The sequence below is a fragment of the Mauremys reevesii genome, linkage group 11 (assembly GCF_016161935.1).
Source record: "Mauremys reevesii isolate NIE-2019 linkage group 11, ASM1616193v1, whole genome shotgun sequence".
Taxonomy (NCBI): Eukaryota; Metazoa; Chordata; order Testudines; family Geoemydidae; genus Mauremys; species Mauremys reevesii.
This window is the reverse complement of record NC_052633.1, coordinates 23,903,648-23,927,674: the sequence shown is the minus strand read 5'-3', so window position 1 is coordinate 23,927,674 and position 24,027 is coordinate 23,903,648. Positions and strand designations below refer to the sequence as shown.

General features: G+C 41.2%; 1 protein-coding gene across 2 annotated transcripts in view; it reads right to left on the bottom strand.

Moving 5' to 3' along the window:
- The window catches only part of DNAH7 (dynein axonemal heavy chain 7), a 223,295-nt gene that overhangs the window by 77,795 nt on the left and 121,473 nt on the right, over positions 1-24,027 (bottom strand). For both annotated transcript variants that reach the window (XM_039493846.1, XM_039493847.1), the window contains 6 exons: positions 19,957-20,112; positions 19,116-19,284; positions 16,029-16,155; positions 8,379-8,598; positions 5,677-6,549; positions 121-350 (listed from right to left, as the gene is read on the bottom strand). In XM_039493846.1, coding sequence (XP_039349780.1) covers positions 121-350; positions 5,677-6,549; positions 8,379-8,598; positions 16,029-16,155; positions 19,116-19,284; positions 19,957-20,112 — 1,775 coding nt within the window. The remainder of the gene's footprint in view (positions 1-120; positions 351-5,676; positions 6,550-8,378; positions 8,599-16,028; positions 16,156-19,115; positions 19,285-19,956; positions 20,113-24,027) is intronic.

Below are 24,027 nucleotides of genomic sequence, written 5' to 3'. Positions count from 1 at the left end.
GCAATCTGAGTATACTTAACTTTTTTATTAGATTAGCTACACAAATTAATTACATGTAGAAAATACTATTTTAAGGGAACTTTGGGCTCCCCTAGCAAAATGCATGTTATATATCCTTACGTGCGTTTCTTTTCCAGTAAGGTTTTGAAAGTGGAGATTAATTCCAGGTATGAGGTAGGTGTAACATAGTTGTGCCTTTGAAGTTCAGTATGGAACAGGTCAGACAAAACAATGGTAGAAGTGTGAAAGCTTTTACACATATCAATACAGCCTTCGCGTGTTGCTTCTGACATTTCAATATCTTCCAAGAAGCGAGAGGCAACAGCTTGCAATGCATCTTCAGGCCATGTCTAAATTTAAAATAAACATAATATTACTTCACCTATCGTACAAATAGGTATTACATGGAGAGTTTTTCATTTCTACATTCACATAAAAAAGGAAAACCTAATATAAAACTCTAGTTTTCTGAAAGGCCCTTCCCTCAATATGAAAATTCAGAAAAATGGGGCTCCAAATAAGTAGGGTGAATGCAATGCAGGGTACACAGTGTTGCCATAAAGATCTGACTAACCTTTGATTAAATAGAAATCAGCTATTTGGGGCTTTATTGTGAAAAATAAAAAGACTCAAATTCTGCCTTTCCATAAACTTTCCATATAAAGAATGGCTATAACATTGTCTAATGAAAGCTTATTTTGGGGGGAAAATCCTGAATTTTGTTTAAACAAAATTTACTGCAGAGAAAAACAGCTTCGTTGTTTCTATAAAAAGTAAAACTGTCTTTTAAAAACATATTTAGTTTAACATTTATTTCCAAAACTTGTAAAGTTGGATATAAGGCAAATAAACAGAATTCAAATGTAAACTAGGGTACAGAAGAACTCTGAAATACTGCTGCACTTTGAAAAGTGACTCCATAGAAGTGTCATTGTGGGATTCTTGGTTAATTGTTTTTCACTGATTTCCGTATTACCAACACTGAGTTTACATGTAAAAAATTGTCTTTTTTCTAACTGCTAACACTACAAACTCAATTTGGGCCCAGCAAGTCCATTTGGGTTCTTTCCTTCTTGAACATCATTGTCTATAATAAAGATTTTGCTAGCCAAATTGGGCTCTCAGTAAACCCCATTTTTTTCCAAATTACCTCTTTGCAACCTTTAATGGGTTTCCAGAGGTGTCACCAACTGGAGCTTAGTAAACAATATTGCTGAGAATGCACAAGAAGGAATAATACTCTCTTAATAGTTTTAACTCTTCATGGCTAAAAGATGTAAAAAGTAGTAAAATCTTATTTTAATTACTACAATCAAAAGATATGACTGACACATGGGGAGATGGCTTATTGAGTAAAGAGCTGTCATGTTTACAGTCACTTTTCAGAACAGAATCATACTTAAAACAGAAACTAACAATGGCAAAATTGCACAAGAAAATGCACACAATAATACCAATACATTCAATTATTAGACTGAAATATGAAAACGTATTGCATTACACAAACAGATGTATTGCTTTCAGAGTATATTGAAGTTGGATACTAAGATTTATTTTTAATTTCATTATTATCATGAGAAAACTAAACTTTTAACTTTTATAGATGGCCCAGTGCTTACCTAGCAAAATGAAGAATTTCAGAGGAACTTACCACGCTTATATCAATCAGTGCTTACACGTTTTGCTCTACAGATTGTGGAAGAAGGATGTGTGAATGATCACACACTAGTTATGCCTCACTTTTATCTGCATACATAGAATTTACAGAATTTTCTATTGCTCCAAATCTGAAAAGACTAACTGATATGATTAACTTTACACGAGTTGTTCCATTGATTACTCACATAGAAAAAGTTAAGTATGTATCAAGTAAGTCTTTTCAGGATTGTTGCCTATATGTGCATGCACCCTGCAATCACAAGTTAAAGAGATGTAAATACTAAAAAGTATTTTGATGTGAATATTTAAAAATATGTTTTCAGTGGCAGATCTGCAAGACAAAGTTACAACAATCAATTCCGGATTACAACTCTGATTCTTTGCTTCTTAGAACACAGTAGGTGATAAATGAAGCATGTTGAGTTTGTCAGTGTCCAGCACAGTACTCATTAAAAACATATTCAGCAATTTGTTTTTGTTGGCTTGCTTTTTAATATCACACATTTAAAAAAATTATTCATATCCAAATATCAGTAAGCATTTTACAGAATTTCATACATTCCAAAATTCATAAACCACTTCTCAGATGTTAATATGTGATTTATCAATTGACTGCAGGCTGGCAAAATTAATAATAATGATTTCAACTTAAGTGCACTCCTCACTGTACTTGCTCTGTTCCTTACCAACAGTAAGACTCTGTGCTGGTAAATAGGATTCTGCAGAAAGGTCTATATATTTATGTGTGTAAATAATTGGTGCTAAAAACTGGAAAATAAAGAAATATCTTCATTTTTATCCACACTTAAATTTAACTGTAGTAAACATCCTGAGTGGCTTTTTAATTACTCACCAAACTGAATCCATTATTTGATTCATTTTAAATTGTTTTTCACCACTTCAAAAGATACTTTGAAAGATAATTTGCCACTAAACTTTGTCTGGGATTCTGGGTGAAAGAATCCTCCACCTCCAAAGAAAAACAGGATTTTGATATTTTTGAAAGATTAGTCAAAAGCTGCCTAGAGTTTACCATTCCTCTCCCTTTGAGCTGTTCAGGTGTGTTACTATAACCCAAGGACTGGAGAAACTTCAGAAGGCTGCAGAGCTTCAAAGCTGGAGAAAGGGCAGGATCAGGCTAGAGAGCTGTGGAATGTGAAAGATGGGAGCTTATTTGCATGTGCTCTCTCCCTCCTCTAGCTAGCCTTGAACTCCCTCACATGTTCTCATGAAGAGGCAGGAAACAAGAGCTGTATCTAGCCAGCCCTTCCCTCTCCTTTGACCCTTTTTGGGGGAGCAAAATCCTTTGCTCTAGGAGGGACTTGGTGGGGGAACAGAGAGGCTGAGTAGTTATATAACTCCCCTTTCTCTTCCCTCCAAATGCCACCAACGGGCTACCATGGCAGGGAGCAGGGATAGCAGCAGCAGCTCTACGTGGAGCAGTAAAGATGAAGAAGGTAGATCAAAGCTCAGGCAGACTGTTTCCACAAGCAGATAAATGGGCTGCTGCTCTTGCTGTCCACTCCCTCCCGCTTCCCTCCCTGCTGGAACCATGGCATGCTTTTATGGAGTGTGGATGTTTGTTCACAGCCCCCTCCAAACAGATAAACAAGCATGTGAGAAGGAAGCTTTACCTGGCCTCATCCTATTTATCTTTTTGGGGATGGGTATTGGTGTTGCCCCCTGACTACTGGTCTTCTGAGATGCACACATGGCTATCCTACTCTCTCTACCCCCATTTCTGCTGGAAGAACACAGCCTTAATGGGGCCAGATGATCTATTACTGTGAGGAAGTTCTAGAGTCTTCTCTCAAATGTCATTAGAATGAGGTAGGGTTTATTTCTCAGAGGGGAACTATGGGAAACCTTCAAATTCTTCCCTTTGTATATATGTACAGATACATTTATTCTTACTGGTTATGTTGCCCTGGATTTGAGGGATTTGTGTACCCCAGAATGTGATCAAGCAAATTGCAACCATATTATGTGCATTCTGCCACCATGAATTAATAAAATAGTTAAGGGTTAATTAGAAAGCAGGCTTTTAGATGCAAGGTGAAAACTATTTGGCAGTTTCTGCTGATCAGTATTGGAGGATGAGAGAAAAAAGTAAATAACTGAGAATGAAAGAAGATAAGTGGATGAAAACCTTGAGTCTAGACGCCTCTGATATTAGAAGCTTATAGAAAGTTAGAAAAAGTGATGCTCCAGTAGGGGTCATTATGACCTATGTTTTTTCTAGAAGTTAGCTATAAAAAGTTTAGATAATAGAGTGTACTTTGGAACAATACTCTGAAGCCATCTTGAGAGACATTTTTCCTGACATCTTTTCTCCCCGGTGGGTGAGCAACTGGCCACTGTGAACCCACTGTTAATTACTCAATACCGTGTGTAGCGGGGTGGTCACCCGCTTCTGCCTTAAAAGGCTTAAAACAACCCAGGGAGAGGGCTGTGGCTAGGAGAAAGCAGCCTCGGCTGATTGGGGAAACAGCCACAGCTGTGGCCACGCCCCAATCAGGCCACAGCTGGCCCTATAAAAGGCCAGTGAGCCAGGAGCTGGCAGAGACTCTCTCTAGCTTTGAGAGGGAGGGATCTGGCTGCAACGTTCTGAGAGAAGGTACCCAGAGTGGAGCAGGGCTGGGGGAAGGCCATTGGAGCTCGGGAGCTCTGGCCTGGAAACCCCCCAGGCTGCAGCCTAGTGGAAGGTCAATTAGGTACTGGTGTTGCAGGGGGCAGCCCACAGGTAGGCAGAGGCAGCAGATCCAAACCCCTGTTCCCTATGATGAGTGGCATTTACACTACAGTCTGCCCCAGTGAGCGGGGTTTAGATGGTGACGGGCAGTAGCCCACGACTGAGGCATGGTGAGGATAGAGGGTTGGGGGTTCCCTTGGGTAGGGAGACCCTGAGACCGTGGAGGTATTGCCAGGGGCAGCACCCCAAAGACAAGGGGCACTGGGTCCTGGGAGGGACATGGAGGCCAGCGGCAGCAGGACACCGGCCTGCAGAGGGTGCTCCAGAGGCTGAAAACGCTAATTCCCTGAGACGACCAGCAGGAGGTGCCGCAGGGGTGAGTCCTGCCCTGTTACACCATTCCAGATGTTGGGTAAATATCTGGGATGTTCTAAACCTATTGCTTATGTCTGTGTGTGCTTAAATCTAACAAACTGCAGATTTAGATAGAGCACTCTTAATTGCATGAATCTTTTATCAGATGGAACTGCTGTATTCCCACTGATTTATTCCTGACACTGCCTGGAGTAAAATAGTTAAGTTACCACTGTTAGGGGTTCTGAAAAACCTGGGTAACAGTTCTGGATCAGTATTCACATTGCACTCCCCATCAGTACCTGGCCCAAGCCGGGGAAGCTAATGATCCAACCAAATTTGGTGATGAATCCCAGTCGTGCCACCTGAGGCGCATTGCGTGTACGCTAAGACTGGTTATAACTTACCCTCTTCTCTTTAAAATGAGGCTCAGAAATATAGCAATGCATTTTAAGGGTAGCATAAGTCTGAATTTCCTAACTTGTGTGATTAAATTTTGAACCTTACCGTTACTATAATGTAAGTATTTTGTATATAACATATAGATAGATTATCGTAGTTTGCAAGTTAGTAGTGATGAAGGTCATGCTTGGGACTAGGAGATTTCTCTACTAGTCCTTGCCAATCCATACCAGACTCAATTTTTTGGGGGTACCTGGCAAATCATCACTGAGATTTTGCAAGCAGAGTACATTGGATAGTTCATTCTCTAATTTCTACAGTACTGTGTTTACTCAGATATTAATCTTAGCGATTGTGACAATCTTGCCCTTATTTACATCCTGTGCAACCCCTCTGAAGTCAGTAGGGCAGAGTACCATCATCTAATTCTAAATACAGAAAAAAATTTAACTGTTAATTAGCAGATTTCAAGAGCAAATTATTTGTCATGAAAAGAACTGAGGCCATATTTTGAATAATGCATTTGTGGTGTTTCTATCAGAAAATGTGTACATAGTAAATAACTGTACCTGAAACCAGTCAAGCGTGCAGCAGTTAACAAGAGCTGGAAATTTTCGAAGACGATTACGAAAAGCATCTCCAATGGGACTCATTGCCAATACCACATGGAGCTGGTCTCGGCAGCGATCAATGAACATGTTAAAAAGAGCTATGGGACTGCCATCAGTTTGCTTTGTTTTATCTCGCTGGCGGTCTATCTGACGCATTCGTTCACAAATTTCTTGTTTCTCATCTAGTGCAAAGAGGTTTGGTACCTCCCCTGCATTTAGTAAGTTGTTAATGTCTTCTAAAAATGACTCCTTCTTTATCTGAGAATCAGTGAATAAGAAAACTCCTTGCATCTCACCCTCAGTAGATTTCCTTAGGATGACTTTTAAGTCTTCATGCCACTCATTGTTACCGTAGCTCTTAGATATTTCAACCTGAAAAAGTGTATAATCAGCCATATGTGCTGCTAATCGAGTGAGGGACTGCCTGCCACTGCCTCCGACACCAACCAGAAGGGCATGGCTGCGAGGTTGTTTCAGGATCCGTGAAATTCTACAGACGTGTTCAATAGCAAATCGGAACAAGACAAGCTGCATAGGTTTTTTACTCATGTTATTAAATTCTTCCAAGTGGCTCTCTACAACTAATCTCAATGTGTCCACATCATTGATCTCCCTGTAGTTGGTGTCCTCTCGTTTGGGGTCATGAAAGTCACAAAACATTAGGCTACGTAAGTCATCCTCTTCTACCTTGCCATCAAAATTGAAGTCCAGGCTCTGGAAAAGTTCATGAAAGTCTTCATCTAAATGACTTTTCACTACTTCTTGGATATACTCAACAAGCCAGGCTCGATCTGCATTATCCACTAAGCGATCATAGTACACTCTAAGAACCTGCATAATAAATAACATAATAGTTTTAGTAGGTGATGATAACATTCTGTTCATTTTACACTGACATTATATATATGTTTCACTTTGATTATACACACACACACACGAGAAAAAATAGCTTCAAAGTGAAAATTCCCTTAAATTCCAGTACAATGAAAATTAAAATAAATGTTCAGAAGCAACTGGAACAGTTGATCCTTTTATCTTCTAAATGAAAGCTAAGCTGCATATGGGAAAATAACACACTTTGCACATATTGTATGCATACTTTAAATATATTAATTATATTTTGAAGACATTTTGTAAAGAGGCAGGTGTTGCTATCCTTACTTTTATGTAAAGTCAGAATAAATGAATGACCAGACTTGGCACATTTTTGCTTTTTCTTCCTGTTTCTAAATATAGTAATTCCACACTTAACATTGTAATTATGTTCCTGAAAAATGCAACTTTAAGCGAAACGATGTTAAGCAAATCCAATTTCCCCATAAGAATTAATGTAAATGAGGGGGTTAGGTTCCAGGGAAATTTTTTTCACCAGACAAAAGACTATACACACACACACGCACACAGTATATGTTTTAAACAAACAATTTAATACAGGTACACAGTGATGATGATTGTGAAGCTTGGTTGAGGTGGAGGAGTCAGAGGGTGGGATATTTCCCTTACTGCTAAATGATGAACTAGCAATTGGCTGAGCCCTCAAGGCTTAACTCTCTCACTTTACAAGGTGGCAGGAATGGAGGGAGATATGTGCATTGCCCTTTAAGTACACTGCCTTTAAATTAGATCAGCTTGCTGAGACCGCAGCTGCTGCAAGCTCCCTCCGTCCTGAGCCCTGGTGTGTCCCCCTGCTCTATGGAAGATGGAGTAAGCAGGGTGCAGGAGCAGGGAAGAGGGGGACACCCTGACATTAGCCCCCCGTTTCCTCCCCCCCACCCCACAGAAAGCAGGAGTCTTGGGGAGCAGCTCCAGGGCAGAGGGCAGGAGCAGCACATGACAGTGAACTGCAGGCAGCTGCTGGACAGGGAACTTAGAGGAGCGGGGAGCTGATAGGGGGGGGCTGCTGTTCCACCCTGGTTCCAAGCCCCCACAAGCTAGCTACAACAGGCTGCTCTTCCTGCAGGTAATAGACAAAGCAGGCGGTTGCCAAACAACTTTAAACGAGCATGTTCCCTAATTGATCAGCAACGAAATAACATTAACCGAAATTCCTTTAAGTGAGGAGTTACTGTAGATGAGTTAATGCCACCCCCTTAATCATTTAGCTTGTGATGTTATCTTTAGGGGAGAGGTAGTCACAGTTGCTTAAGACTCGGGAGTTCCTACCAAAGAGGACCCACAGGGAGAGAGAACAAGACCATGTTCTTTCCCCACCCAACCTTCCAATGACCCTGGCCCACTGCTGGCTCTCTCTCCACTGACTCTTTGTTCTGCCATTGGGAGGGAGAGGAGAGGAAATGGAGATAGGTGCACTGTGTGATCACTTATGGCAGGAGATGTAGTCTGGATAATTGTGAATGGAAGGAAAGGAGCCCACAATCCATTAAGATGTGGCTCATACTTCAAACAAGCTGGAGAACCTCTGCCTTTAAAGTATGCATAATTAAAATCCCATTTCTAGCTAGCAAAAAAGTCACACCTTATGACTATGACTATGGCATCATTACATAGCTATTAGTCATAGCTCTTATATCATAGCCATGATGTAAGATAATTCAACTAAATTATATTAATAAAGAAAAATAAATGTCTAAATCCAACTTTGGCTCTTCAATTATTTATTATAAATATCATGTACAATTTATTACTAATATGAGATTTACCTCGTGAACCCAAAGACGTTTTATCATTCCTACAGATTCTGTTGTTTCAGGTCTTGACAGACAAACACCTTGAATAACGCGGGAGAAATCACGGAGGTTGAACAAGTAGTGAGATTTGGCTGGAGTGGGCAGCAGATTCTTCATAGCTTCTTTATACACCGCCATGGTACCATTAATAATTTGTGGAGTCAAGTCTAAATATTCAGATGTGAAGTTATAACTGACAAATTAAAGAAAGTGCTAAGAATAAAATGATTTTCACAGTGCCATCATACTAAAACTATATACTTAAATACTGATTCACTTCTCAATGCCAATTTTAAGTCTCAAGATGATACTTTCTTATAGACAACCTTATAAACTCTACTGCTCTTGCTGGATTAATGGAGTTTCCAGTCAAGTCAGGTTGTGAATTAAAACTAATAATTGTAGAAAATATTGAGGATTCAACCACTTTCTTTTTTTTCTTATTATTATTGTGGTGCTGAATGCACCATTGTAATCAGGGCTTTCCCAAATTTACAGTACATCTTGCTGTTTCAAATAGCACCTAACTGAAACTATTATAAATTGCCCTGGAGTTTGAGACTTCAACCTGGTTTGGATATGTGAAAATCCTTTAAACTTATCAGATTCAAGGATGGTAACAATCTAATGAGCTTCTCCTCCTAGGACCAAAGTGCTCAAAGTGACAGGGCAGCTTCTGTGCTGCTACTTCCGAGGGACCCAGCACAGAAAGTGTTGTCTTGAAGAAGCAGGCACCAAGTGTTTTTAAGCTCTTAAGAAACATAGAATATCAGGGTTGGAAGGGACCTCAGGAGGTCATCTAGTCCAACCCCCCTGCTCAAAGTAGGACCAATCCCCAGACAGATTTTCACCCCAGATCCCTAAATGGCCCCCTCAAGGATTGAACTCACAGTCTTGGGTTTAGCAGGCCAATGCTCAAACCACTGAGCCATCCCTCTCCTAAACATGGCCACTCTGGCCCCTGCACACTGCTAGAGCAGCATGCACAAGCTTCAAGGCATGCTATAATCAGGCCTCACAACTATATACGCCACTGACCTTAAGGCAAATGACACAACTAAGGCACCATTGGAAGTTATTGGGCAATTTACATGAAGAAAAGTAAATCTCACCTCCAAAGTAATAAATGTATTTACCTGCTTATAAGGCAAAGACAATTAAAGAGAACTTTTAGAGGTAAAAAACTATTGTATTTTTTTTTGCAAATATCAAGATTTCCCCCAGAAAAGCAAGTTTTCCATTTTAGCCCCAGAGGGTTATTTTTGTTTGTGAATATTATATATTTTCATTTTGTATCACATGTGCAAGACTGTGCAGTACCCAAAAAATAAGTTATTTACTTGTACAGATGTGTTGTCCATATACATTCTCCATATCTAGTTGTACACAGATGACTGAATGCTCAAGATCAGAGTCTTTTGGTCAGCAGTGTCCATTGCTGCCACACATGTGCTATGAATGTCCTTCTTGTGCTCTGCTGAGGGAATATAGAGTGGAGTAGGCCAACTGCCCCTCAGTTTTTTCTCCAACACAGAATCTGAAGGCTATAGGACTCAGAAGCAGGTGGCAAGGAGGGAACATTGTGGAATGTTTATGGACATGGGAAATATCTCAAAGAACTCCAGTTACTGTACAGATAAGTAACTTTTCTTTCTCCTGTCTATATACACATTCCACTTCTGATGATTCACAAACACTAGTCAAGAGATGGGAGCTTGGAGCCTAAGTGAATAAAGACCGAAGCACAGTTTTGCTGAATGTATCATCTAATCTAGAAGTTTCAGTAATGAAACAGTGTTTCATGAATGTGTGCAGACTCCCAGGTGGCTACTTTGCAAATATTTATGATGGAAAGCTTTCTCAAGGATGCTGTAAGAGCTATAGTGGCATGAGCTCTGAAGAGGATCCAATTTTGCCATTTCATAGGTTCTCACACAGTTCAACATCCATCTAGGTAGTCTTTGAGTAGAAACAGGTTTCTGTTTCATAGACTCATAGACTTTAAGGCCAGAAGGGACCATCACGGTCATCTAGTCTGACCTCCTGCATGTTACAGGCCAGAACCTCGCCCACCCACTCCTGTAATAGACCCATAACATCTGGATGAGTTACTGAAGTCCTCAAATCATGATTTAAAAACTTCAAGTTACAGAGAACCCACCATTTACACTCATTTAAACTTCTCTGCTACTGACATGAATAATCTCAGTGTAGCCCTAAATGGTTTGTTCTTTGCAAATAAAATGCCAGAGCCCTTCTGGTGTCCAAAGTGCAAAGCTTAGCCTCTCCCTGGGAAGAGTGAAGCTTGGGGAAAAATATAGACAAAAGGACCTGTTGGTTGAGACGAAAATTAGTGATGACTTCAGGAAGGCACTTCGGATGTGTTCTCAGAGATACTGTGTCTGCATAAAAACAGTATATGATGGCTCTGCCATAAAGATTTGAATTTCACCAACTCTCCTCGCTTATTTGATTGAAATTAAAATTCCAGTTTCATAGACAGGTGTAACAAAGCACATGTTCCCATGGGTTCAAGTGGTGGGCCCATCTGGGCAGATAAAGCAAAGTTAATGTCTCATAGAGAGAGTGGTTCTCTGATTGTCAGAAAAACCTTGACAAGACCCAACCCCTCAAAAACTTGTTCACAGTCAGGTGAACTGTCAGAGTTTTTTCTCCCCGTTAATGCATTCTGACTCTACCTTTCCCCCAGGAGCTTCACTAAATCCCCCTGGATCAACAAACATTGCAAGGCAGCATCCATGATTCCCCTTTGGCACCTCCTTCTCACCTTTATAGGGACGGTATTTGTTTTCTTTTTTATCCTTCCCTGACAGTCCCAGTCCATTTGCATAATTCTGCAAACCTACATTCCACCTTGGGGAAGTCTCGTTTTATAGGTTCTGGCCTTCTACACTGATAACACACTTTCCCCCAATTCTCAAAAAGAATTTGCTTTTGCCTCCTTCCTCTTCTTCTCCAGGCTTTTCAATTCACGACTCCTCCTTCTCAGCTCTGGACCCGTAAGTGCCCAGACCTCTCTGCTGCACATTTACTGGGGATGTGCAACTCCACCAAACAAAAAAAATAGATCAAGTATGTACATGTTAATTGCACCCTTGCATGATGGGTAGTACTTAAATCTGGGGGATTTAGGATTGGCCCTCTCTACCCGCTGGTACCAGGAGAGGATTTTTAAAAATTCCTCATTGAAAGTAAACCTATCAAATAAATTACAAATAAATAAGGTAGGCAATCTTATTAACTATGAACTGACTATGGCAATAGGAGTATTTACAAGTGTGACACTCTATACCTAGGGAGAGTGCTCTGTAACCCCAATATTACTCATTTATATATAATTGTGATATTTCATATAAAGCATGCCATGTAAAGTATCATGGGGAAGATTATGATCCGCTGAAAGCCATTGTTCTATCTAAGCATGTATATTATATGAAATTATGAGACTGTGTTGTAAGGTTGTCACTAAAATATGCTTTGAGTTGGGGAATCACCCAGATATTAGATCCCCAGATATAACAAAGGAGGTAACCAATGCTCGGGTGGGTGTCAAACAACCATCAACAGCCACTGTCCAGCAAGGGAGTTACAATTCAATGACTCACTTGCACAAGGGCACACCAGGGGAATTGCTCAGTCTCACCCACAAGACTCAGCAATACCCACAAGACATGCCGGAACTTGTGTTCTCCAAGTACATGGAATGAGGATATAAAATAGAGGACAGAGGTCACATGGTTGGTCCTGTTTCTTCCCCCACGTATGCTGAAGGCAACGAGGATGCTGGAGCTGAGCAGACTAGCCTGCGTGTGAAAGACTGTACCAAACTTGCAGCATCCAGAGGAGTGAGCAAAACTGCTTAGTCCAGATATTGCATAGACTATTAAGGTTGAGAATTTAGACTGCGTGCTTATCTGTTATTTTCCTTTGGTAACTACTGTGACTTTTGCCTTTTTATAATCACTTAAAATCCATCTATTGTAATCAATAAACTTATTCTAATGTTTATCCTTACCAGTGAGTTTGACTGAAGTGCTTGGTAAATCTGCGCAGGTTACAAAGGCTCATGTATATCCACCTTCCATTGATGAAGTGGTGAACCATTTAATAAACCTGCATTGCTCAAAAAAGGTCTTGAGCAGTGTAAGACAGTATATTCCTGAGGTACAAGACTGGGAGCTGGGGGAATCTGGCTGGTGCCTTGCTCTGTGTGATTTGTGAGTGGCTCTGGGAGCATTCATGCAATCTAGCTGGGTGTGGGGCTCCGCATACGGTTATACTGAGTGGTAACAGCACCTGGAGGGGGTTGCTACTTGTCACCAGTAAGGTATTGTGAGAGACAGCCCAGATTAGTAGGTTAAGGGGGCACAGTGGTCCCACAGTCCCAGGTTGCACCCCAGAGATCCCGTCACAACAAGGTTAAGGTAAGTAAGCTAGTAATTTGTAGGAAATGGTCAGCAAGCAGCTTTGTCTCTTAGCCTGAACCAATGAGAAGGAACTGAATGGCAGTTTGTCCACTCTGGACTATATGCACTTGACATAAGACACAAAGAGACTCAGGGTACATGCACAGCCACCACAGACATTACTGGCCAATAGACTCTGATCTGGAGCACATTGAGTACATGCACACCACCAGAAGTGGAATATGTGTATGGACAACATATCTCAAAGGAGAACCCTCAATTCCCACAGAAGTGGGTGCTCAGTATTTCACAGGATCATAGTGAAAATTGGTATTTAAACACAGGTCTAGTGTTAAGAGACCTGAATTCAATGAAAGAAGAAAAATACTTTCACAAAAAAGCCCCAAAAATCAAAACAAAAATCATTTTTTTCTAGAAGCAGCAAAGAATCCTGTGGCACCTTATAGACTAACAGAAGTTTTGCAGCATGAGCTTTCGTGGGTGAATACCCACTTCTTCGGATGCAAGCAGTGGAAATTTCCAGGGACAGGTGTGTATATATAAGCAAGCAAGAAGCAAGCTAGAGATAACGAGGTTAGATCAATCAGGGAGGATGGGGCCCTGTTCCAGCAGCTGAGGTGTGAAAGCCAAGGGAGGAGAAACTGGTTCTGTAATTGGCAAGCCATTCACAGTCTTTGTTTAGTCCTAAACTGATGGTGTTAAATTTGCAGATGAACTGGAGCTCAGCAGTTTCTCTTTGAAGTCTGGTCCTAAAGTTTTTTTGTTGTAGGATGGCCACCTTAACATCTGCTATTGTGTGGCCAGGGAGGTTGAAGTGTTCTCCTACAGGTTTTTGTATATTGCCATTCCTAATGTCTGATTTGTGTCCATTTATCCTTTTCCTTAGAGACTGTCCAGTTTGGCCGATGTACATAGCAGAGGGGCATTGCTGGCATATGATGGCATATATTACATTGGTGGACGTGCAGGTGAATGAACCGGTGATGGTGTGGCTGATCTGGTTAGGTCCTGTGATGGTGTTGCTGGTGTAGATATGTGGGCAGAGTTGGCATCGAGGTTTGTTGCATGGGTTGGTTCCTGAGCTAGAGTTACTATGGTGCGGTGTGCAGTTGTTGGTGAGAATATGCTTCAGGTTGGCAGGTTGTCTGTGGGCGAGGACTGGCCTGCCACCCAAGGCCTGTGAAAGTGTGGGATCATTGTCCAGGATGGGTTGTAGATCCCTGATGATGCGTTGGAGGGGTTTGAGCTGGGGACTGCATGTGATGGCCAGTGGAGTCCTGTTGGTTTCTTTCTTGGGTTTGTCTTGCAGAAGGAGGTTTCTGGGTACACATCTGGCTCTGTTGATCTGTTTCCTTATTTCCTCGTGTGGGTACTGTAGTCTTGAGAATGCTTGGTGGAGATTTTCTAGGTGTTGGTCTCTGTCTGCGGGGTTAGAGCAGATGCGGTTGTACCTCAGTGCTTGGCTGTAGACAATGGATCTTGTGGTGTGCCCGGGATGGAAGCTGGAGGCATGAAGGTAGGCATAGCGGTCGGTAGGTTTTCAGTATAGGGTGGTGTTAATGTGACCACCACTTATTTGCACCGTGGTGTCTAGGAAGTGGACCTCCCGTGTAGATAGGTCCAGGCTGAGGTTGATGGAGGGGTGGAAGCTGTTGAAATCATGGTGGAATTTTTCCAGAGTCTCCTTCCCATGGGTCCAGATGATGAAGATGTCATCAATGTAGCGTAGGTAGAGAAGGGCGTGAGTGGATGGGAGCTGAGAAGCGTTGTTCCAGGTCGGCCATAAAAATATTGGCATATTGTGGGGCCATGCGGTGCCCATAGCAGTGCCACTGATCTGGAGATATATATTGTCATTAAATTTGAAATAGTTGTGTGTGAGGATAAAGGCACAGAGCTCAGCAACCAGTTGTGCTGTGGCATCATCAGGGATACTGTTCCTGATAGCTTGTATTCCATCAGTGTGTGGGATGTTTGTGTAGAGAGCCTCTACATCCATGGTGGCTAGGATGGTGTTTTCTGGAAGGTCACCAATGCATTGTAGTTTCCTCAGGAAATCAGTGGTGTCACGGAGATAGCTGGGAGTGCTGGTAACATAGGGTCTGAGTAGAGAGTCCACATATCCAGACAGTCCTTCAGTGAGAGTTCCAATGCCAGAGATGATGGGGCGTCCAGGATTTCCGGGTTTGTGGATCTTGGGTAGTAGATAGAATAACCCTGGTCGGGGTTCTAAGGGTACGTTGATTTGTTCCGGTGCTAGTGTAGGGAGTGTCCTGAGTAGATGGTGCAGTTTCTTAGAGTATTCCTCAGTGGGATCTGAGGGAAGTAGCCTGTAAAATTTGGTATTGGAGAGTTGTCTGGCGGCCTCCTTTTGGTAGTCAGACCTGTTCATGATGACAACAGCACCTCCTTTATCAGCCTCTTTGAGTATAATGTCAGGATGGTTTCTGAGGCTGTGGATGGCATTGCGTTCTGCACGACTTAGGTTGTGAGGCAAGCGATGTTGTTTTTCCACAATTTCTGCCTGTGCACGTCGGCGGAAGCATTCAATGTATAGGTCCAGACTGTCTAGACTTTTTTTCTAGACAGCACGTAAATGAGATACTAGTAGATGAAATTCAGATTCAACAATAATTTGTTGTTATTACTTTAATTAATCAAAAAAGTATACTGTAATGACAATTTCATTAGAATTCTATTTTCCACCAATTGACTAACTTTCTATTTTTATTGACTTCTGACAGATACTAAAATATTAGAGGAAAAAGCTAATAGTATTCTAAGTCATAATTTGCTGAGAGTGGTAAGCAAAGGTGATGACTAGTATAATGTATTACAGAAAATCCTAGGTTCTTAGAATAATCACTAATATGGCTGTATTTTTATTTACTTTACATTGAAATAATATTTTAAAAACATCTGAATGAACTGAAGCAACATGAACGATTCTAACACACTGTGAGAAGCTTAGGTTTATGAAACAGAACTATTTTCCAAAGGAGTTTCCTAATAAGAGGCTTTGTCCCAAGAAATACTGAGAACCTGTCAAATCGATGGGAACCGCAGATGCTCAATTCTGCTCAAGAACAGGGTCCTAGAAAAGTATTTTGGTAGACTTCCCAAAGACAGTTTAAATATTTATTTTAGCCATTTGCAATATACAAAAGTTACTTACCAAGTAGCTAGATGCCAGTCTAAAATTCTAGAGAAAATCGTATACATGGAAGCATCATCAAATTCATTAATAGTAACTGTGTTGAAATGTCGCAAGTATCGAGGAGTTATTGGGTTTCGGCCACCACCTAAAATGAGAAAGCACAAATACTGAAAATAAAATGATGAAACTAGTATTAAACTATAAATGTTTAACACTTTTCTACTAATCATCTTGGGTCAGTTTCTACCACCCTGATTCACATTAAAAAGTATCTTAACTCCAAGAATAGTCCCAGTAACCGCAGTGGGACTACTAGTAGAATAAGTTACTATCCAACCTGGTTTTCTGAAAGTGAGAATAGTCTATAAAATGCATACTGAAGTGGCTAAACCTGTCCTGTTCTAAGTAAGTTTTAAACTATTTTGAAAGGTGTTTCTTATAGAATCATAGAAGTGTAGGACTGGAAGGGTCCCAAGGCAGGATTAAATATCATCTAGACCCGGGGTGGGGAACCTCCGGCTCGCGGGCCGAATCCAGCCCGCTGCTTGATTTAATCTGGCCTACAGCAAGTCTCTGTGCCGCGGGCCGGAAGTCCTGAGCCTTGGTTTCCCCCTCCCTCAGCTCCCTGGCAGAGGGGTGATCAGGGAAGCTCCAGGTGCTGCCCCTGCCTCCAGCATGGGCTCCGCAGCTTCCAATGGGACCTGCAGGGGTGGCGCCTCCTGGCGTGGGCACCACGCAGTGTGCAGAGCCCCCTGGCCACCCTTCCACCCAGTGGATGGACACATAGACCACTTCTGGGAGCAGTGCGGAGCCAGGGCAGGGAGGGAACCCGCCTTAGCCCCGCTGCACCGATGACTGGGGGCCGCCTCAGGTAAGCACCACCTGGCCAGAACCCGCACCCTAACCCTCTGCCCCAGGTCGGAACCCCCTGCGGCACCTTAACTCCCTCCCAGACCCCACACCCCTACCTGCACCCCAAACTCCAGCTCTGAGCCCTCTCCCTCACCCAAACTCCCTTCCAGACCCTGCACCCCCAAACACAACCCAACCCCCAGTCCTGAGCCCCCTCCCACACCCAAACTCTCTCACAGAGCCTGCACCCCCTCCTGCACCCCAACCCCCTGCTCCAGCACAGAGCCTGTTCCCGCACCCTGAACCCGTCATTTCTGGCCCCACACCAGAGCCTAGCGAAAGCTGCACCCCCTGCACAGGGCTGTGTGTGGCCCACAACTGATTATTTCTGTGGGTCAATGGCCCCTGATATAAAAAATTCTCCTCACCCTGATCTAGACCACCCCTGACAGGTGTTTGTCTAACCTTCTCTTAAAAATCTCCAATGACAGAGATTCCACCACCTCCCTAGTTTATTATACCCTGACAGTTAGGAAATATTTCCTAATGTCCAACCTAAACCGCCCTGGCTGCAATTTAAGCCCATTGTTTCTTGTCCTATATTCAGAGATTAAAGAGGACAATTCTTCTCCCTCCTCCTTGTAATAATCTTTTATGCATTTGAAAACTGTTATCATGTCCCCTGTCAGTCTTCTCTTCTCCAGACTGAACAAACCCAGGTTTTTCAATCTTCCCTCATAAGTCATGTTTTAAAGATCTTTAATCATTTTTGTTGCTCTTCTCTGGACTTTCTCCAATTTGTCCCTATCTTCCCTGAAATGTGGTGCCCAGAATGGGACACAATACTCCAGTTGAGGCCTAATCAGCGCAGAGTAGAGCGGAAGAATTACTTCTCATGTCTTGCTTACAACACTCCTGCTAATGCATCCCAGAATTATGTTTTATATTTTTGCAACAGTGTTACACAGTTAACTCATATTTAAGTTTGTGATCCACTATGACCCCCAAACCCCTTTCCGCAGTTCTCCTTCCTAGGGATAGCTACCGTAACAGGGTCACCATCTAGCCCCCAAACCTGGTAATACTCTGACTGGGATAGAATTTCAGTACAATAATGTAAAATCTACTACATAAATTATGGAGCATGGTGTGCTTGAAATTAGTAAGACACATTTAGAATCTATTATATGAGCTTTCCAGGATATACCCGTTTATTTCTGCATGTGCTAATTTCAATTACTAATTTCCAGTATATACCTGCTAATCTCTGCATGCCAGAACACAATGGTATCCTCCATACAGCATGACCTTGCACAGTAGGAAATTAGCCCTGCCTTCCTGAGGCAGTTTGTTCTTAAAGTCTAGGAACTTAAAGTGGTCCAGAAAATTATGTTTGGAGAGAAGGGCCTGATAATTTGAGATCCCTTTTGACTATGCCTATGAGGCTTGGGAGAACATAAATCCTTAAGGCTTGAATGTGAAGGCTCACCAAACGGGGTTGGGATGGGTCTCTCAGAGATTCGCTTTTGTGTTTGTGAGCACACCCTTTACTCTTGTGAGGTGGGTCCTTTCCTCTGCTCATCTTCTCTCTGGATTTAGACACAGATTTGGGAGATGCGCTCTTGGCTGACTTTGGATGATGTAAGGGGGGCGGTGTCTCCCTGACCTAGATCTGACTGAGGTCTCATTGAAGGTGTTTTGAAGTTCAGCTGGGGAAGAAGCAGCAGATACTGCACTTGGCAGAGATATGCGCTGCCCAGGGCAGTAAACGCTGTAACTGACTGAAAAGAAGCAGGGCCAAGAAACACATTTTTGAAGCTCAGAATCCTGGATATAATCCAAGCCCCACACTGACCAGGAGTGTTCCGCAGGGTGGGGATTTTAACACTAGCCAAGTATAACTATCTAGTAGAACACTAACAGCAAACTAGGAATAAAATAACTTTGAGTATATTTATAGGATAAAGAGAAAGGAGAAGTTCTGGACAGTGGAGGATTCTGACTCGGATCATGCGGCAGTAAGAAAGAACTAGAGAGGGGGTCAGTTCGCCCCACCCCTTATACTCTTGGTGCAGAGCAAGAGGACAGCTTGTAGGCAAGGACCAATGAACACTACTTGCAAGAATTCTCCAGACTCAGGCGTATACACAGTGGAACAAACATATGGACGAGCATTCGAAAAGTAACACATTTTCTCATAGGCACTTAGAATTTTATTCATGTATAAAAAACCATATGATGCACATATCTTACCTGCTGGTCCCATTGCACACATAATTTGAATGTCCACAAGTTTAATCATAGAGCAGTCTTTAAGGTCATACCAATTCCAGTGATCTAACCACTGGCGAAGTAACTCAACTGGAGGCTGAGCACCATAGACTTCTCGTGCTGGCATATTTACATCATCTACAAATACAACCTGAAAATGAAAATATGAAGGAAATTTGCTTTTCTAAATTTCTTTTTAATATGCTCCCTAAACCTGTGGATACTCTGAGATCCATATGGATCTTGAAGGATCCAACAGAACCCAGGGCATCAGCAAAGAAGATTCTGGCCTGGATCTTGCTGCCAGATCCCTACAAACTCTGGACATCACAGCTCCTGCAGGAGTTACACTGCCAACAGCTGACCTGAACGTGCATGACTCTAGGCTATGCCTTTGAAGGTGAAGTTACACAGTGTGGAGGGGGAAACAATTCTGGGTACCGTGGATTCAGTTTGCAATTATTTGCACTGGCTACTCCTGTGGATATGGGACAGAAAACAGCCAAGATATATATCACTCACCTGCTGCCCTTATCCTCCCCTCTCCCCTGCCATCCCTTCAAGAAGCTGGAACATTGTGAGAAAGTCTCAGGATAGGTGGAAGAAGGTATACCACAGAAGTATCCCTCTCCCTCAGTTCGAATCTGAGGACATAGACTCCCTTACACTTACATAAACAGAATAGGAAGCACAAAAGTCTAAATTAGGAGAATTAGAACTCTGTCACTCTAGAATTACACTATGTCAATTATTCCTGCTTAATTTTACTTGAGAAATAATGCATTTAAATATTTATTTTGGTAAAAAAATATATTTCAGTTACCATTCGCTTCCCAAGAGGAGGACCAAAAACTCCCTTCCTCCTTTTATCCAGCTTTGACATGATAATATTCTGAGTCTGAGCTGCTGTAGTTTGTGCTGAGAAATTAATGAGGAGTGGTTTGTAGACTTCTTTATTCAAGTTATTTAAAAGAAAATGCTGAAAGGATGGTGAAGAGGAAAACATTAAACCACATATGTACATAAATCTGACAAATTTTCCAGTATTTCAGCAAAAGGCACAAGACTAAAATTTATTGTCAAACATCTATATGGGACAGTTTTCACAACAACTTCACAAGTCACTGTTTTAAAATGATGGGATGATAATTGATCCCTGATCATTAACATTCAGATCTCTTTAATTTTTTATTCCAGAGATAAACCAACATTCTCTGGATAATTCAAAGTGTTAGGACCCAATTTGTTAAGGGGAAAAAAAAACACCTAGATCTCATCATATATATTTCACATTTTCTCAGATTGTAAGTATATTGACAGTATATCACACAAATTCAGTACATGATCCTCTCTTTCCAAACACAACATTTCATAATCTAACTAGGTATGATTTGATCAAGTATTGCTTGTAGAAACCTAGGCACTAATTCTGTAAAAGGATCCACAAGTGTGGACCTTTATGCCTGCACGAAGTCTCTTTGGCTTCAAAGTAACTCTATACAGGCATAAAGATGTGTGCTTGCAGTTCCATTTGAACAACCAACACCTTAATGTGAGAAAAGTAAGCATATCTAAATGTATGGTTTTACTGTTGGCATTAATAGTATTGTGATATATTCATCCAGAAAAGCCAACGCTATGGACTAGATGATCTCCTGAGGTCCCTTCCAACCCTGAGATTCTATGAACAAAGTTGTTTGTCTCAGCGATTGGCTGAACTAGAAGTAGGACTGATTGGACTTGTAGGCGCTAAAGTTTTACATTGTTTTATTTTTGAATGCAGTTTTTTTTACATAATTCTACATTTGTAAGTTCAACTTTCATGATAAAGAGATTGCACTACAGTACTTGTATTAGGTGAACTGAAAAATACTATTTCTTGTTTCTTACAGTGAAAATATTTGTAATAAAAAATAAATATAAAATGAGCACTGTACATTTTGTATTCTGTGTTGCAATTGAAATCAATATATTTGAAAATGTAGAAAACATTAAAAATATTTAAATAAATTGTATTCTATTATTAACAGTGCGATTAATTGCATGGTTAATTTTTTTTAATTGTTTGACAGCCCTAATATATATATATTTTAAAAAAGGAATTGTGTGTGAGGACTATAATTATTGGAAAAAAAAGAATGAATAGATGAGAAACTATATCATCTTATTCTAAAACAATCTCTACTCATGCTAAAAGGAATTTGTCAAGAAATACATTACAAATTAGAATCTCTGTAACTACTGTCGTTAGACCATCTTAATTTCCAATTTTAAAATATATTATTATTAGAATGAAAATTCATGAAAACTAGAAAGTCAGACTTCACCTTTCTATATTGAATAAGAATTTTGAGGGTTGCATAAATTAGACGTATTCCTTCAATTACAGACAAACCAAATTTACTTACAAAATAACCTACTTTGTTTTGGGCCAAATCATGCTTTCTCATAGAAAAAGAGTGGGAAGCGTCATGAGTTTTCACTTTCATAGTTTTCTCCTCAAAAAGGATATGCTCCTATATGAAACAGGCAAGTAGTGGGTGGCTTCCATAGAAACCCATAACTCTTATGAGAGAGTACTACTTCCATGCCTTCCCTGGTGGAATGGCTCCTTCATTAGTCATGTTTACATTTATTCCTCACCTTCTTCTGTATCACAAACCCATTCTAACATGGTATTCTGAATGCATCAGAATATGTATCAAATAATAAGAGAACCTAGATTCCCTAACACCCAGTCCTATTCTTTAACCAGAATATTATCCTTTTGACAGGGCAAGCCTCATTTTATCCAGGGAAATCCCCGGGGAGGGGGGCCAGGGGGAGAATGAAACCATGGTGAAAAGTTGTCCTAGGGTTCCACCCTCTCAAGCAGCCATGCTTCTGTCAAAACTGCAAAGCCACACAAAGATTGTGCATAGGGGCCTTTTACAGAGTCAAAAGAAGGAAAGGATAATGTTGTGTTTGCACAATCTCTTTCCTTTGACAAATGTGGTTCAAAGGAGCGGATTTTTTACTCCTTTCAACACCACCATGGGAATATAAAAGGATATAATCTGGCCCTTTGTACTCAAATAATGCAAAAAACTATATTGCACATGTTTGCAATGAGAAATATAATTTTTTTGAAAGAGCACAACCATTTTTTTGGTTTTATACAGCTTCAAATGTCTGTTTTAATCTCTAACAGCTATTAGACTTGTCAGATTATACCCTTTAGATCTAAATCATAATAAACTCAACAAAAAGAATATTTAATCTCTACTCTGGATGGAAAAATCTGAACTTCTATAAAGGCAAAGATAAAAGATAACAGAGAAAACAGTTATCACAACTCAAGGAAACTACAGAGTATTGTGACTGAGCAGGTGATAAGCTTCATGCAGGGTAAGAACCATATTTTCTTTTTTCTTTTGATCATTTCAAAATTCCCAAAGGAGAAGGGCATACCTATCAGTCTGTGGATACAGAACTAAAGACTATCTTTATCAGACAGAAGCTTATCATATACTGCATGAGAGAGAGAGAGAGAGAGAGAGAGAGAGATTCTATGATTTAACTTCTTTGTATTTCTGCAATAGGTAGTAGCAGCATTACCTGCTCTACTTCAAAGTGTAGTCATCCCTGCCCACACGAGCCTCAGCTTCAATTGGAGCACACAAAGGCCTCAGGGTAATGAGTGAAGGCCAATGACAGACCCAGCAGATAAGGGCAAAATTTCCCAATGATGATGAAGGTGGATGGGATATGACTGTCGGTGCATGGACTGTACAAGGCAGAAAATGAACTAGATCTTCCAAATGGTCACTCACACCGTCAGGAACCAATGGCATTTGGCAGTAGAATTCCTGAGAAGAGGGATGGTTACCCCTCTGAAAAAACCCTCTAGGTTTCCCAAGACCCAAATAGGGAAAGCAAAACAAATGGGCAGCCAGTCATGACAGCACCAGAGTTAAAGCCCCTGTTATTGCCAGATCCAGAAGAAGGGGCATGTTTCACATGCATATAGTGGGCAAGACCCAAACCCCACTTAGCTTATTTCATGTCTCCACAAGGAACATGTTAACACTGAATGGTACTGAGTGCTAGACAGCCCTTGTCAAAGAACTCACTTGCTAGAAGATCATAATCACTGGCATCATAGCTCACTTGCCATAAAGTGATCAAGTCACTGTGGAAGCAGCAACCTTCCTCCACTCCAGTAGTCCAGATAGTAGTCAAGGTGTGGCAGTTATCAGTCGACCTCTAGCACAGAACTTAACCACACAGAACCACATCTTCTCATGCTTACTTCATGCTCAGTTTTAACAGTTCCATCTGTCGCGGTGGCCAACAGAAGATGCATCACCTGTGGAAAAGTATGCATTCTACCACCAGCTAGCAGCAAAAATCAAATGCCATCACATAACTGTTAGTGCTCAAAGTTTTCAATGGTGTAACTGGTTGTGGTTGAAAGGGGTGTGAAATCATGAAAGGTCACTATGGTTTGGATTCACCAAATGTTCACACCATTCAGTTTCTGACATTGTGTGCTGTTGAGAGATTCTCTGTCATAGGCTCCTGGTTTAGGCACCTCAATAACCATTGCTGAACCTGGATTTCAAACAATGGACATCCATGAAAGAAACTGACCACATAGTGAAATCTCACCAGCAAACTCAGACCATTGACTAATTGCTGCTGAGCTCTCATTGCGTTTCCAACTCCTCACAAACCAGATGTCCACACACAGTAATCGCCACCATCTTTCCAAGCCCACTGTTGAAGCCATAAAATATACACAGGTCATCGAAGATCACATACGTAATCTTGATGCCCTCTTGGATGACATGGAGATCGCCTAGAATTGAAATGTAATGCTATATCACATGCCACCACTGAAACAATCAGCTTC